A 16,985-nucleotide genomic window follows, 5' to 3' on the forward strand; every position below is an offset into this window, starting at 1 on the left:
GAAATCTGAGCCTGAATCTAGTACGAGTGACAATTCTGAAGCTGGTGATGAAGCGTCTGTTGCAACATGAACCTTTACCCTACGCCAGCACTTCAAGAAAGAAGTATTGCATGAGGTGCTGGGCTGCTGGCAACTGAATTTTAAGAATTGATTGAGAGAGAGATGAAGAAAAGCGATTAGGTTAGGCCCATTTACAGGTAAGAAATTGAAACACATATTTTTTTGGGTGTAAATTTGTACATAACATGCACTTTTTTTAACATGTCTCATTCGGTTAACAAATTAATCATAAATTTATTATGCAGTAATTAGCTATTAATATGTTAACTAAATTACTATTTTTTGGGGAGAAAATTTGTACACAATATATACACATTTTTTAACATGTCTCATTTGGTTAATGAATTAATCATAAATTTTTTTATGCAGTAATTAATTATTAATATGTACCTAAATGACGTTTTTATTAATTATAAATTTGTACATAATTCATTAGTTTAAAAAGGTGCAATTATAACCTCCAAGGGTAGCTCAGTTGGCAGCTGAGCAAAAAATCTTCGATTGGGGGATTAGTCTCATCTTTTCTCCGGTTGCGAAGCTTAGTGCACTCACTGTTACAATGAGGGGTTAGCCCAAACGGACTGTACCCCGAGGACATGGTGCCCGGAGAATGTTGAATGAAAATACCTCCTGACAATGTACCAAAAAAAAAAATTGCCATTATTAGTTTAAAAAGGGCCCGGTCACTAAAGCAAGAGAAATTTATAAATATTTATAAAGTAGTACAAAATATCTTCCACTTTATACATGCCCCACATCTACTTTTCTTTATTTACATGAGTCCACAACATAAGACAACGTCCAGAAAGGAATAGACAAAGGCCTTAAATAGAATATTCTAAATTTTGACATGATTTATTATTTAGTATTTTTGTGCTAACAAAAATTTACATACACATTATTTTATATTTAAAAAATTATATTATCTTACATTCTTTCTTAATTAAAAAATAGACAAAAAAATAAATGTTAAAATAGTATAAAGTAACATAAAGGCAATAATGTGTAAATTACATTATTGATTCTATTATATATATACAAAAAAAAAAAAAAAAAAAAATTGAAGTGATGTGATTATTGTACACGAGTGTTACAGGAGAACAGAATACCCAGTTACCCACAGGGGAGGCATATTCATATCAAGTGAAGCGTGAGTCGAATATCCTACGTGGCACTGTGCCATTTGTTGGGACATCAAATCCCACGTGCTTGCGATGGTTTGTATCACGTGGCCTTAGACCAGGTTGTTTGTTTGGCGGATGCACAGCTCTTTCTAGCTTTTAATATCATCAGAACAAATAATAATAATAATGAAAAATCTAGCGATTCTTATCTAAAGCCGCCGACAAAACGGACTTGGCTCGGCGGGCTAACCCGCCCAACTCGTTAAATGGAGTGAGGCAGGCTGAGTTTTTCAACTCATCTTAAAAGTGGGGCGGGACGTATTCATTTTTTGGCGGGTAGATGGTGGGCGTAGGCGGGCCAAGGCGGGTCAGTGTAAGATGGCTCGGGCTAGCGGGCCAACCCGTCCAACCTGCCAAACGGGACGAGACGGGCTAAGTTTTTCAGCCTACTCTCAAAAACATAACAAGACGAGCTGGCTCATTTTTTGACAGATTGATATCGGAGTGGGGCGGGGTGGGGCGGACCGCCCACTTTGCCACCTGTATTCTTATCCACTCACAAACATACCTCTAATTCTAAAAGATTGACCAGTTTTGGTTCAAATTTCTATTGGTTTCTCCATCCTCAAATATGCTTTATTTGTACGAACATATGCCATCTAGATAGATCACTTAATTTAATTGGTCGGTCTCTAATCTTTCAAGATTTGAGTGAATCCCTCTTTCCCTTTTTCTCTCTTTCTTGATCTCTTTCCCTTGGAATAATCCACATTATAAAAATAGTTGGCCGTGAGCACAAAATTTCTTAAGCTGGCTACTATATTATATATGTATGTTTATGCCAATATGTTGCCTTTATCTGCATTTGCACCTGCACTTTGACTTGGTTTCATGTTATAATGAAAATACTAATGGGAGTAGGAGGGATCAAGCATGAGGTGCAGGTACATCTGCAGGTGAATGCCATCTTGTGAAGCTGTTTGTTTGTATGTGGCCACTGTGGTTGCGGCTACTTGTGCTTGCAAGTTTGGATTAACAAGATCATTTGGCTCTTCTTTGAATATTATACACGTACGGTGACTTTTGCTTCTTGAGCTTCTCTGATCTCCCTCTTTATATATATGTATATACTGCATCATCTTATATACTATCTACATCATCTTATATACTATCTATTGTGTGTGTATATACACACATGCCTGCTGAATATTGTTAATTTAGTCACAGGGTCTGAAAGGGTTTTAGCAAGTTTGGATGAATATATATATATATATATATATATATATATATGGGCTTAACATTTCTGCAGCTGCCGTAGACAGCGTTATCTGCAGTTGACACAGAAAAGTAGATCCCACAACTTTTAAAAAAAAAAACAGGCTCCGGACGCGGATCCTGGCTTCGCTGCAGAAATTATTTTGTCATATATATATATGACGTGCCCAGGAGGCTAAGAGGCACTGATATTTTGGCTTCCTTTTTAGTGATTCTCCAGAATTCATCTGCAGAAAGTTATAGGCAGGACTTTTGAGAGATGCTTCTTTTACCCCATTTCCCTTCCCCATTCTAAGTGTATTATACTCCTGAAAAAGACACCACTGATCACAAGCTAATTCTTAAAGCAACTTGTTTGCTATGCTTTATGAAAAGCGGTACTCTCCTTGGATTTTTATACATGAAAAAGTAATGATGGAACCCTCACTTGTTTCTCAGCCGATAGTTTTTGATTGTGTGGACATTTGTTCAATTAACATGGTTAACCTTTCTGCTCAAATTCCCCCTCCCAAAATGGAAGAATATATATATAAGATTGACAAAAAAGAGAGAAAACTTGTGAGAGAGCATATTATATATGCCCTAGCCAGAGATCAAACAGAATGATATCATATGAGAATCCAATTTTCATGTGGTAATTTGTGTTGAATTTTTTTTGTCTAAAATCCCATGGGTTATGTATAAGAAGTGAGTTGGAAAAGAAAAGAAAGAGGAAATGTGAAAATGGTGTGTGGGTAGAAGTTTCACATTGGACAAGTAAAGATAAGTGGAAGGATTTATAAACCTTCACATCACCTCTCTAGTTTGCCCCTTAGGAGCATTTCACTTTTGTGTAGAAAAGAGGATGCGTTTGCAAAAAATATTACTTTTATTATTTTTTGTCCAAAATGTCATTGTCCTATCCGTTGCTCCTTTCCAATTTTGAATTGGTGCGTTCAGTCATTATAACTGGTTCGTCGGTGACAGTTCATCGTGTTCGATCAATGTCTATATATACATCTCGAATCCTTCAGAATAAAATTCTCGAATTTGTTTAGATTTCTGTCATGCATTCGTAGTTAGTACATTCTGCTCATAAGTGCGATTTCTCAAAATATTTGGTTGTGTTCGTGGAGATTCCTGATTGATAGTGTCATCATTCTTAAGATGCAATTTGTTCTATCCTGGGAGACTTTTGTTCAACACTCTTCGGTATCAATCGAGAGAACAAATAGTCTTAAGGAGACAACATTTGTTGAATTCAGATTTCTGCAATTTTCTGCATTTGTTTATAACATACTGTGAGTTCTACTGTTTATTCTCCTGTGAAGATTTACTATAATATAATATTGTTCCATTGTGATTACACGGATTCTGACATTAGTGAAATTGGATATCTTCCAATTCAAATGTCTTATTCTATAACAATTTGAGCAGACTTGAAACAATTCTCTTGGCTTGAAAATCCAATTGAACAAGCATTTATATAGCTTTCCTTTTAGAGTATGGTTTAAACCTCATGAATACACTGATCTAATTAAAATGCTTCCATCTTGTAAAGAATGCTGTATGTTTTCTAGAACCCTCTAAAAGCTACATCCAAAAAGTAAAAGCTATGGTGGAAGTGAGACATCTAGAGTCTTCTGAAATTTACTTGTAGAAACTAAAAGCTACATCAAGCAACTAACACAAATGAAGAAATATCTTTAGAATCAAGAGTGTCGAAAAGTCCAGAACCGGCCATCATATACAGTATGAATTCATCTCTATGAGGTTCAGTTTCAACTTTCAAAGTCTACAACTTGTGTATGCCGTTCAGAAATACATGGTTTTGTTGCTGAAATCTACTTGTGTTTCTGTCTGTGTATTGGTTTACAGCTTTTCTTTTAGGTAGCTTGCCATTGAGAGAGATTATGTATAACAGGTTATAAATGAAATAAGTGCGAGCTGAATGTCAATTTCCACATACTTTTCCTGAATTTTATGAAATTAAAATTAAATTAGAACCTATGTATCAAAAAAATAAAAAATAAAAATAGATTAAATTAGAACCGGAAAGATTTCTCCAAACTTAAATTTATGTGCAGCTGTAATCCTACTTTGTTCTTAGAAAAGCTGTCATGAGATCTTTCTCGTCTGGGTTTGAAGAAAGAAAATTTTCTTACCTTCGGACATGTTTGGTATATAGTATTGGATAAAACTTGATAGTGTAAGACCTCGTTAAATTTTAATACTATTCAGCATTTGATATGATATTGTATAAGATAATATTCTCTAATATTTTAAAAATTATAATTATTTTAATATATTAATATTGAAATGATATATTAGTTCTTGAAAATTGTACTGGTAAGCAATATTAATATATCAATTCCTTATCAGGCTTAATCTTACTCCCTTAGGCCTGATTAAGTTATACGTCATTTTGATGTATTAAGGGGTTCTGTTATATAAGCTTATATTATACGATAATCACACCAAATAACTGAAAATGTCATAACATATAATATAAATTTATAGTATCAAACTTTATACATCACATCAAACAATATAATGCATAAACTTTATGCAATGACCCTCTGCCACTACAGATCAGGGTAGTCATTGTTATGATGGTACAATTAAGCACATACTCTATATTTTAGTTTCACTTTTCTTACATAAAAGGAGACAATATTTCGTTCCTACTTATTAAGATGTCTTTAGTTTGATAAAATATTTTCTTGTTTTTTTATTTCTTTTATTTTTTTCGAAATACTTTTCATTTTGGTTTATCTTACAAATAAAATAAAAAAATTGCACAGTTTTTTTTTTTTTTTTTGCTTTCTAAGTGCACTTTACGTTTAAGAAAAAATCTTCGTTACTTTTTTTTATAATAAAAATCTTCGTTATTTAATTTATTTACAAGACAATTTTGAAGAAACCAAGCATAAACTTAATTACTTTGTTAACTGAACTAGTTAAGTACAAAATTTAATATTTGTGTAGTAAAGTACTTAAATCTAAAAACTCAAATCAATATATAATATTATTCTGTCTATTATTCCCTTTATTCTTTCTCTCTATACCCAAACTTCCTTAGTGTAGTTTTTTTTTTTTGTTGGTGAAAACAGTTAGTGTAGTTTAATCAACAAATAACTGAGATTTATAAAGAAGTCTGGTTGATTATTAAGCCCACCTGTAATCCTACAACTCTCCCATTATAAGTTTACTCTATAATCACTTTTCTGAGTTACTGCAGATAAGTTATCTGTAGTAAGTCCAATATGATGTTGTTTTGGACAGATTTGGACAGAAATTATGATGTTTTTGTAATTTTAATTTATTTCAGATTATAATAGTCTTTATATTAATAATTTTTTAAGATTTCAATACTAAAACGACGTCGTTTTGAGACTAAATGCAAATAACTTATCTGCATTAACTGCAGAAACATTTTTCCCATAAAAAATTATGTAAATTAAGTTAATAAAAAGTTATTGATGTATGTATTATTATTTTAGTTAAATGTAAACATATTTTCCTATTTATTTTGTGTTTTTAGTGAAAATGAAGACATTATTTTTAAACTAGAAAAATACCTTTTCATATTTGAAGAAACACATCACCTCACATGTAAATATATATGACAGAATAAAAATGTGTATAAAATAGAGATAAAGTAAGTTACTATTATATTATAAAAACTGTATAAATGTGAGATAATATGCATGTAAATGTCTATAAATATATATGCTCTATAAATTATCAATTCGTTGTAGTCCGTGAAAAATGATATATGTACAAGTATTTTTCCGTAAGGTGTAAGATTTATTAGATTTAGATTATAAAACGCATGTACTCGCTGAAATTGTGTTGCAAATAAGGCAAATAGTTAAATTTCTCTGAGGCACGATTGGAAATATATTCAACATACCAATATTTTCTTTTAGTTTAAATCTCTACAGTAAATATCACTGTAAGAACTTATCCATACATTTGCTACGTTGATCTTAAAACGAAACAATATATCTTCTTCTCAAACTATTATTCATAAAAGAGCAATATTATTTTCAACAATTTGGAAAATTAAAATATTCACATACTACCAAATGTTTTTATAAAATTGAAGTCCCTCCAACTTTATATAATAGTTTCTTTCTTTATTAGAAAAGCCAAAAGTGTCCATTTTGACGTGAGAGTCGTTATTTAGCACGTTAGTCATCAAATATTCGAATTACATGCTTTTGCTTTTGTTACCGAATTCGCTGTCCAAATGGACGGAAGACATGATATTGCGATAGAGCCATAAGTTGATATCATTGGAGTGGTTCGACTACACAAGATGATAGTCCATGCAAAGGGATTTCAAATTCTTAACTCTACATTCAATCCAACTGTTTGATTTTAAATTAAATTATATGACATGAATAAGTAGGGAAGAAAAAAACACAAAAACAAAATTATCAACTTAATTTTATAAACCTTTACCTTCTTATCGTATAACTTTATTTGAGGTACAGTTAGGGGTGTGTAAAATAATCAAAAAACTGAACCGAACCATAAACCGAATCGTCCCTTAAAATAACCAATTTTAAAAATCAGTTCATGAACCGAACCGATTTTTAAAGAACCAGTTCATGAACCGAACCAGTTTTTAGAACCAATTTAAAATCCGAACTGGTTTTTAGAACCAGATTAAGAACCGAACCATTTTGAACCGAACCGAACTATTTTCAAACCAAATCGAACCGTTTTCAAACTGAATCAAATTAATTTTTTATAACTTTATTTTTTAAAATTTTAATTTTTTTTCTTTTCAAAAGAGGGTCGACCCGAACCAGTTCCGAACCGAACTACTTTCAAACCGAACCAGTTTTGAATCGAACCGAACCATTTAATCCAATTCGATTCGATTTTTCAAAAAAATCGGTTCGATTCGACCCATGAACATCTCTAGATACAGTATGGCAATTTCTAAAAATTAAGATAAAGATAACATTAGATAATTTAGTGACAAATCAAACAACTTACGAATTAAACTAATTGTTTTACATGAATTGACTCATATTTTATTAATATTGAGTATTCACTCATGAAGTGAGTATTGGCTACGTATCAATGTGGACCCAATAAATACCAATCACAGATACATATCCAATCCACAGCAACCATTTAAGAGTACCAATACATCATACCCTGTGAGATTTCACTTCGAATTTACATTCTATCACAGAATTTGACCCCTGAAAAACGGTTCTAAAAAAAAAAATTTATGATCTCATATTTTGGATCTTGCTTTGTCAATAAGCTCTCTTCGGAGAATTTTTCCTGAAGCTGTCTTAGGAACTGAGTTGATGAATGTCACCCTTCGCAATCTTTTGAAAGGTGCTACCTGCAAATACATACAAAAAATGAGTGACAAAAGAAAAAAAAAATGCAAAAGATAAATCAAATCGTTCACATGTGATCAATTGACTAGCAATGGAAACGGGTATACAGAACAAATGCTGCATTCAAGCAATAAAGTGTTGAACATGCAAACAAGATTCAAATCCAGTATTACACTAATAATACTATCAGGACAAAGTGTGTCCAATGCATAAAGAGAAGCAATTCATGAATGCATGTCAGAGACCAAGCTTTCTCTTTATCTTTCTGTTACCTGATTAGCAATAAACTTTTGAACATCTTCCTCAGTCAGTGAACTATTGGGTGAACGAACAACATAGGCAGCTGGAACCTCGCCAGCTTCGGCGTCCGGATACCTACAAAATGGGAGCAACTCAACTATGAATTATAATTACTGATAACATAAGATATATTTCTTCTGTAGGTAGAAATAAATAAAGATCATGTATGTGGGATTTGATTCCTATAAAGTGAGGGGTGCAGTTTAGAGTAGATTTTGACAACTTTGTAGTTTTGATTTATATGTCATCCATTTTATCATTGTTGATTTTCTGACCATCAGTTATAACTCTGTACTTTATCCTCTAAAGGGCACCTCTCACTTTAAATGGAACCAAATTCATGTATGTGAAACTTACGGGATTACAACAGCATCAAGTACTTCCGGGTGCGAAACAAGAAGCCCTTCAAGTTCTGCTGGTGCAACCTAGTTAGAATGATGGGGCAATTAGAAAATAATTCAGTTAGATGACAACCCCTGATTATACATATTCATTGTCAAGTATAACCGTTGTAATGACCCGAAATTATTTTTACAAATAAAAAGAAAACAAATTCCACCATTCCCTGTGCATAATTAGATTCCCGAACTTTGATTTGAAATTTTAAAGACCAGTTTGCAAAATCAAAGTTTTTCCAATTTTTTCAAATAAAATAAAATTGGTGGTGACTCCATGTTTTTTTATTTTTTTCAATAAATTTCGGGTCGTTACAACCATAATCGTATAAGCAAATAATTAACCACAGAGAGCAGCATACACATATATGCACTGAAGTTACTACACTACTTTCTGATACAATACAATATGGAGTTTATCATATGTTAAATGCACCACAACACCAAATATCTTTCTATTACTGAACTAAACCTGACAGGGATTTTGGTTGAGATTTCATATATGTGACCATGCATGTATCATGTATGTATAGAATGCCAGACAAAATTTACATTCATCATTGACATGGAATTTGGATAACATACCTGAAAACCTTTATACTTGATCAGTTCTTTGATACGATCAACAACAAAAAGTTGTCCGTCCTCATCAAAATATCCAAGATCTCCAGTATGAACCCACCCCTTTTTATCTATGGTCAATCTTGTGGCGTCTTGATTGTTGTGATAACCTGAAAATTTTTGTAATATTTGTACTAAAATTGCTTCTAGGAACAGAACCTACGGAATACAAATTGATGCCAAACTGCATATGAAGTAAAGAAAAGAAAGGAACCTTGAACAAGTTCCAGGCAAAGTCAAATACTTAAAACGAATGCACAGTGTAAGAAACATCAGCATGTATGCTAAACCCATTGGCCTGCACTTCTTCACATCACAGTGGAAATCTCCTATCAGTATTAGCTAGGCTTTATCTTCCTCAAACGGAAGATTTACTGGTAACAAATTTTGAATTATTTTATATATAATTGTCTGCTAAAACCACGAGTGGTGTTCAAGAGAAAATTACAAATACTTGAGATATTTCTGATGCTCTATATGTTACTAGCTGATTTAGCTCTACGCTGGCAAGAACCAAATACTTGAGAAAAAATTTATTGAATTAATGAACTATTCTTTTTCTGAATATTAACCACATGTATCAGCAGATCCATTACACTTTTTTGAAGGCAAGAAAATGGAAGAGCAAGGCTTAAGCTTAGCCATTCAATCCCTCCCTGCATCTTTACTCACCAGGAAAGTGAAGGAAAAAGCCAAAGTAATAAGCAGAGCTATTGTCCAATTCTCTGTTTGCTTAATTGATTTTGCCAATAAAATTCCTAACTTTCCAGTCAAACGGGGATAGTTTCCGTTATCAACATTGCATGAAACTGGTCAAACTTGTAATTTAACACAAAACATGCCATTGTCCATAGAATGAATGACCTAATATCTAGCATAAAGCATGTTGCTCATCCACATCCCAGTGAAAAACATTGAGAGAAACAATAAGAGTCTGAATTACAATCCCAATTGTAAAGTCAGATAAAAACTTCAAGACCCATACCATACGAGAATGATGCTCTCCAGTCCACCACAGTTTAGAATGTCTTACATAAATTAGTGATCAGATGAAATATAACAGCAAAAAAAGTGTTTTTCATGCATGAAGTGGGAAATAAATTTTGGGAGAATGGTGCTACAACTCAATTATTAACTCTAGGAGGAGTTGTTGCATCGGCAGAGAAGTAAGTAACAAATATACTCATGAATTCTTGAATACAAAGGTTAGAGAGAGGGACATCGGCCAGTTTATGATGCATCTCCCAATAACCGCAGGTCCCTTTCTTCTATATTTCAAGTAGCATAACAAGAACACTATAACATGATGGTAGTCTGCAGGCAATGGACTCGAGTGTATATATAGGACAAACATGTTTAAGGTCATCCATCACTAAGCCTATCGTATTAGTTGTAATATGTCCTGCTTTCTAATTTATCCCTACAAGCCAATATTTTGTGACATCAAACTTAAGGTAGGAATTTTACACATAGATGCTACATTGCACCCTACCTTTCATCATATTAGGACCCCGTACCCAAATCTCCCCCAGCTGTCCAGGAGGGAGGGGTTTCAGTGTATCCACACTGACTATTTGAGCTTCCACTCCTGCAACAAGCACTCCTGTTGAACCAGAATGCCGATTCCCTATCCTTGAATGCTCCTTAGAAACAACCCCAGAAGTTTCAGTCATACCGTAGCCCTGAAACCACAAAGTACAAGAAATACCACACAAAACATATGTTATTGCCTTTATTTTGTATTGAAAAAAACCAACCACTCCAAGTTAAATCCGACTAGCGAGTGTGGGGCGTAGAAAATCCTTCTACCCGGCCTTACTTTTGCATAATTGCAAGAGACTATATTCTAGATTTGAACCCATAACCTTTCAATCACGAAGAAACAATTTTATCACTGCTCCAATTCACCGTCTTAAAAGTGGAATCAATCAGTTTATAATCAAAATCTTATTAAGAGAACCTACAGGGTAAAAAAAAGTTTTTTTTTTTTTTAATCAAAACCAAACATGCACAATTACCTGAGAAATGTTGACACGAGGGAAACGTTTGGCACACTCAACCATCAAATCTTTGCCAAGAGGTGCAGCACCAGAACCAATTTGCTTCAACGAGGAAAGATCATATTTGTCAACCAAACTATGTTTCGCAAAAGCAAGCATAATGGGAGGCACAACCCATAAATGCGTAACTCTATACTTCTCAATAGTCTTCAAAACAACTTCGAACTCGAACCTCTTCAGAGACACCACAGCACTCCCTCTCTGAAGCTGAGCGCAGGTAATAACCGCAAGCCCGAAGACATGAAACATAGGCAGAACACAGAGGAAAACATTGTGCATCTCTCCATCCAAATCATCGTCCATCGTAATCATGGCAGAAGCAGCAATGAAATTCCCATGCGTCAGAACCACACCCTTGCTCATACCCGTCGTCCCCGACGAGTACAAAAGCGCCGCCGTGTCGCTCTGTTTAACGTTGTTGGTCGGAAACTCTGTCTGGGACCCACCGAGTTCAACCAACGCCTTGAAACTCGTGACCTCGGGATGATCCGATGATGATGATGATGTCGCGAGGGAATCCAGAAAGACACTGGGGAGGTTGAAGTCTTTGACTTTTTCCCATAATTCAGCGACGGTGATTACAAGCTTGGGATTGGAATCCTTCACTTGCTTTGAAACTTCGGCGGCGGTGTAGGTTGGGTTGACGGTGGAGACGATGGCGCCGAGGGAAACGACGGCGAGGAAGCAAACAGGGTAGTGGATGCTGTTTGGTGCGAGGAAGAGAACGACGTCGTTTTTGTTTATGCCAAGGCGGAGAAGACCGTGTGAGATTTTCACGACCAAGGACTTTAACTCTGCGAAGTTTAGAGTTTCGGAGGAATCAGCATCGATGAGAGCGGGTTTGGTGGGAAAGGAAGAAACGTTTGTGAAAAGGTTTGAAACGAAAGAGAGGTTAGGGTCCTTAGGTAACACGAGAGAAGGTCTCGGAGACCTGTATATTCCATCAGAACCATACCCAGATCTCTGCATTGCAACGTTACAAGAGAGAGAAAAAAAACAAAGCTTTCAATGTATGGTGCTAGTGCCACTTTCTCTCTCTCTCTCTCTTTAATGTTTTGTTCTGTAAATGAGACACGAGGAGTCACACAAATCAGGGACAGTTAGCATTTTGCTACCTTTGGCAAAAAAAAAAAAATATCAGAATGTCACGGGAGCAGTGAAATTTTTTAAACTGACACGCGGCATAATTTGTTACATATTGTAGTAAATTATATATGCAAGTAATTCGCTACACAGTGTAGCGAAATATGCCACGTCAGAACCAAAAAGTGCCATGTGTCAAAATTGTTGAAATTCGCTACCCTATGTAGCGAATTTCAACAATTTTGACACATGGCACTTTTTGGTTCTGTACATTCTGACGTGGAATATTTCGCTACACTGTGTAACGAATTACTTGCATGCATAATTCGCTACACTGTGTAGCGAATTATGCCGCGTGTCAATTTAAAAAATTTTACCGTTCGTGTGACATTTTGGTAATTTTTTTTATCAAAGTATGTCATTTTGGTCACTGTACCCACAAATCAAAGTTGTTTTTTTTTTCGTTTTTTCTTTCCTTTTTTAGTTGAATGACATTGTGCTTAATTTTCGTTGTTTTAACAAGTCTTTGGGTTTATCAGGTTGATAAGGACAAAAGTGACGTGTTGAATTTTTGTCTGTCTATTATTATTTGAAGGAAAGAATGGATGGCAACGTTTCTCGGTGGGAACAACCGAACAAGGATATCTCGAATTAGTGAACTTTCTGTCTTTGGATTATTTGTTGTTTTTCTTTTTGTTTTTAATATGCTTTACACATCATTATTAGGTGGGTGTTATGTAATAATTAAAAGATGGAAACCTATGTATTGACTCAGGTAATATAAAACGTTTGTTTGAATTTAATTTAATTTTTTTAAAAAGATATTTTGATTTTAAGAGTAAAAGAACAATAAAACTTATTTAAATATGATTGGATTTAAAATTATAAAGAAATTGTATTTATTTATAAGAATGTCATTAATGAACTTTTATAATTAAAAAATTGCCATCATAAAATGATTTGAAATTAAAAAGAAGTTGGATTAATTATGAAAGTATTATTTTAATGAATCCTCATAATTATAAAATTATCACTACAAAAACAATAAAATCAAAAATCAATTTTCCAGAACATCTCTAACTTGTTCTCCTTTTTTTAGTTAAATTTTTTTAAAAACAGTTACTGTTTTGAGAATTATTTTACAAAACAATCATTTTTAAACAAAATTTTTTATTCTAAAAATTAAAGGGAGGGGTTATATTTACTACCTGTTAATCTTACTACCTTTACTACTGAATTATAACCATTAGATTAACTTTTAATCTAATGGCTCATATTTATCCCTTATAATCCTAATTTTTCCCTCAATCACTCACCTCCTTTCTCTCTCTATACGTCTGGGAACTGCACAGACACTCCCTGCTCTCTCCAAATTCCTCTATTCATCGTTGCTTTTCTTTCTTTTGTTTTTTTTAAATTTCTTTTGTCACCATTCATCGCTCTCCATGAACGACAGCGAGGAGCAACAAACTCAGGCGGAAAACTCTTTTTCACCGGAATGCATGCCGGCAAGCATCATGCCCCTGGTAAATATTTTAGCTTCTTCTAAGAACTTCGAACATTATTCTAAGATAAATAGTAAATTGGTGTTGGTGTGGCAATATCAAATTGAATTGTCAAAGAGTCACTGATTCATGAACTATAAGAAACTTAAAAAAATACTTTGAACTTAAAATACTTTTGGCTACAGTAAGTATCATAATTTGTCTTATTCCAATGTAAATTCAGGGAATACGAGCCCAAATGTTAAAGGTGTAATAGACAAGTATTACACCACAAGGTTAAAATCACTATTGAATTAATTATTATCGACTTTTGTTCTTCAAGATTGGAGTTGCAGGAAAAATTGCATATGCACGAGAACCGAGCATTAATTATTTCAACACTTTGAAATTGAAAGTGTTCGATGAGGATTGAATGAGAAAGGGAGACCCTTCTAGTTAAAATGATACTTGCTTTTGAAATTAGTAAGTAAATTAGTTAACGTAGCCCTCTAGTTAACCCATTGTACCAAATGATATGAAAGCAATATTCCATTTGTACTGTGTTTTTTAGTTATATCTCATAGAATTTGACTATATAATTGTCACTTGTTTATTTCAATGAAGGTCAATATGGAAGATGATCCAATTAATTATATTGACTTCAGTCATGATTGCGTGTCAAATGAAATGGAATACGTCGGAGTAGGAAATGAAATACCTGATGAAATGGAAGATGACATATCAAATGACTTGCCTAACAATATGTCAATTGCCATTCCATTATCACCGACAAAGAATGCTAAAGTTTCCATTGAGGTGGGAATGGAATTTCCCGAATGGAAGGATATAGTAAACTTATATACAGCATTTGGTAGGATAAGAGGATTCGGGATCCGGAGACGAACATCCAGGGAGGACTACGTGAAGCTAACATGCATTAGAGAAGGTCATCCACAAACTAAAAAGGAAGAAAATGTGGGTAAATTGTGTGAGGCCAAGTCAAGGAGAACATCATCGTCACGTATAGGATGTGAAGCTTGTGTCAAGGCTTCTAGGAATAAAAAAACAAATATGTGGAGAATTACACATTTCATCGACAACCATAATCATGAGATGGTTACTCCGAAAAGTGTTACATATCTGAGAACACACAGAAAAATGCCTGATGCTGCAAAATGTTTGGTAGAAAAATTCAACAACTCGAGTTTGCCAACTGGAAAGGTAGCCACCATATTCAAAAGCCATGATCTGGGGTTTGACAGTCGAGATTGTTATAATCATATGAAAAATGTGAGAAGAAAGATATATGATGCTGGGGATGCACAAGCTGTGCTACATTATTGTATTAAACAACAAGCATTAAATCTGGATTTTTTTTATTCCATCAAGTGTGATGATGATGATCGAATGGTAAGCTTTTTTTGGATTGATGCAAGATCCAGACATGCCTATAAGCTTTTTGGTGATGTGATAACGTTTGACACGACATACAGGACTAATAAGTATTACATGCCATTTGGACCCTTTGTTGGTGTAAATAATCATATGCAATCGCTCTTGCTCGGATGTGCTTTATTACAAGATGAAACTGAGGATACTTTTATATGGCTATTCGAGGAATGGCTACGAGCAATGAATGGGAAACATCCAGTTGCCATAATTACTGATCAGGTATGATCAATTTGATGAACTTTATATCAATATTTTATATATCATCTTAAATGTGATGGTTTATTACTACTTGCATACCTACTAATACCTCTGAATTTCCAGGACATGGCAATTAGCAATGCAGTTGCCAAAGTTTTCCCAAACACCAAGCATCGATTTTGTTTGTGGCACATCATGAAAAAATTTCCTGAGAAGCTATCCCATGTTTACCATGAGCATGCATCATTTAAGAAGAATTTGAACGAGTGTATATGGAGCTCCAAGAGTGCTGAAGAGTTTAAAGAAAGATGGCAACATCTTCTTATTCAGTATAGTCTTCATGGAAATGAATGGTTGCATGGACTCTACTCAATTAGATCGTCATGGGTACCAATCTTCAACAGATCCATTTTTTTTGCTGGCATGAACACTACTCAGCGCAGTGAGAGTATAAATTCATTCTTTGATGGTTTTGTTACATCTGGCACAACATTGAAGGAATTTGTGGAGAAATATAACCTAGCAGTAGATACTCGGTACGAGTCATCCAAAAAAGAAGACTTTGAATCTAAGCACAAAGAAAGGCTTTTGACATTTAATATGCCATTAGAGGAGCATGCAGCTAAAGTGTATACCCGTGCAATTTTTTTAAAGTTCGGTGAAGAGCTTTCTCTTAGTTTACGATTATCTAAGGAGAAACTTGGAAATGACATTGAGTGGGTTACCTACCATGTTTTTAATAAGAAGGACAACAAAGATTATGCAACAGTTGATATAAAATTGGAAAAAAAAGAGGCTAGGTGTTCTTGCCTTTATTTTGAGTTCATGGGAATCTTATGTCGACATGTTCTTGCTATTTTTTTGATAGAAAATATCGAGCAGATCCCTGAACACTTCATCTTGCGCCGTTGGCGCAAGGAAGGAAATGACATACTAAGTATAGACAGCAACAGTTATACAACTGATGGAGATAGACTTCTTCGTAGCTTTCACCTACGCTCTAGATATTCCAGACTTGATGAGCTTGCATATGCATCGAGCGAAGCTTTTAGATTCATTTGTGATGGTATTGATTCTCTCTCTCTAGCTGCAGAAAAGTTTGTGACTTCTGAGGAGACTACTAGTCTTAGCGATTCTGACTTACAATACTTGGGTCATCATTCAGAAGAGTCTTCTATGAGGAACTTGAAGGATCCCTACATTTCTCAAACAAAAGGGCGAAAAAAGGACTCTCAATATACTTCACAGGGACGCAGGATTCGTAGCGGGATTGAAGAAGCATCAAAACATACTAATATATGTGGAATTTGTAAAAAACGAGGACACAATAAGCGCACATGCAAAGATATAAATCTATAAAGGTATGCTGCTTGATCTTATGCTCTATTGTTATTAATTAAATATAAAAAATGGTCCCGCCTAAGGAGGAATCTTTTGAAGATATGGTCAGTTTGGTCTTCCCTTAAAAATGAGTTTAAAAATTCATGGATGTTGTATATGCAAAATTGATGGATACTTCATGATGTTTCTTGTATATATTGAGTCTTTTTATTACAGATTTTTATTTCTGAAATTGCCAAAG

The 16,985-nt window shown here is 34.2% G+C and overlaps 2 protein-coding genes across 2 annotated transcripts; one reads left to right on the plus strand and one right to left on the minus strand.

The window, feature by feature from the left end:
• Nucleotides 1–7,534: 7,534 nt before the first annotated feature.
• Nucleotides 7,535–12,200, minus strand: LOC133301326 (probable CoA ligase CCL7). Its single transcript, XM_061500955.1, has 6 exons — nucleotides 11,145–12,200; nucleotides 10,619–10,808; nucleotides 9,091–9,236; nucleotides 8,468–8,535; nucleotides 8,083–8,185; nucleotides 7,535–7,812 (listed from the first exon to the last, which is right to left on the minus strand). Exons 1-6 carry the CDS (start codon nucleotides 12,153–12,155, stop codon nucleotides 7,699–7,701), a joined length of 1,632 nt encoding a protein of 543 aa, XP_061356939.1. The 5' UTR covers nucleotides 12,156–12,200; the 3' UTR covers nucleotides 7,535–7,698.
• Nucleotides 12,201–14,383: 2,183 nt separating this feature from the next.
• Nucleotides 14,384–16,762, plus strand: LOC133301322 (protein FAR1-RELATED SEQUENCE 5-like). Its single transcript, XM_061500950.1, has 2 exons — nucleotides 14,384–15,424; nucleotides 15,527–16,762. The coding sequence occupies exons 1-2, from the start codon at nucleotides 14,384–14,386 to the stop codon at nucleotides 16,760–16,762; spliced, it is 2,277 nt and encodes a 758-aa protein (XP_061356934.1).
• Nucleotides 16,763–16,985: the final 223 nt, after the last annotated feature.

The sequence above is a fragment of the Gastrolobium bilobum genome, unplaced genomic scaffold, assembly GCF_033153095.1.
Source record: "Gastrolobium bilobum isolate Gb01-03AN ecotype WA unplaced genomic scaffold, APGP_CSIRO_Gbil_v1 utg12879, whole genome shotgun sequence".
Taxonomy (NCBI): domain Eukaryota; kingdom Viridiplantae; phylum Streptophyta; class Magnoliopsida; order Fabales; family Fabaceae; genus Gastrolobium; species Gastrolobium bilobum.

What these genes read in the sequence shown, in the direction of transcription:
- LOC133301326 (XM_061500955.1), bottom strand. Translation starts at nt 12,155, where the DNA reads ATGCAGAGATCTGGGTATGGTTCTGATGGAATATACAGGTCTCCGAGA. An exon ending in TCAAGTATAAAGGTTTTCAG is followed by an intron (nt 8,536 to 9,090) that starts GTATGTTATCCA and finishes CATTCTAACTAG; the next exon opens with GTTGCACCAGCAGAACTTGA. An exon ending in AAAAGTTTATTGCTAATCAG is followed by an intron (nt 7,813 to 8,082) that starts GTAACAGAAAGA and finishes ATGTATTTGCAG; the next exon opens with GTAGCACCTTTCAAAAGATT.
- LOC133301322 (XM_061500950.1), top strand. Translation starts at nt 14,384, where the DNA reads ATGGAAGATGATCCAATTAATTATATTGACTTCAGTCATGATTGCGTG. An exon ending in TTGCCATAATTACTGATCAG is followed by an intron (nt 15,425 to 15,526) that starts GTATGATCAATT and finishes CTGAATTTCCAG; the next exon opens with GACATGGCAATTAGCAATGC.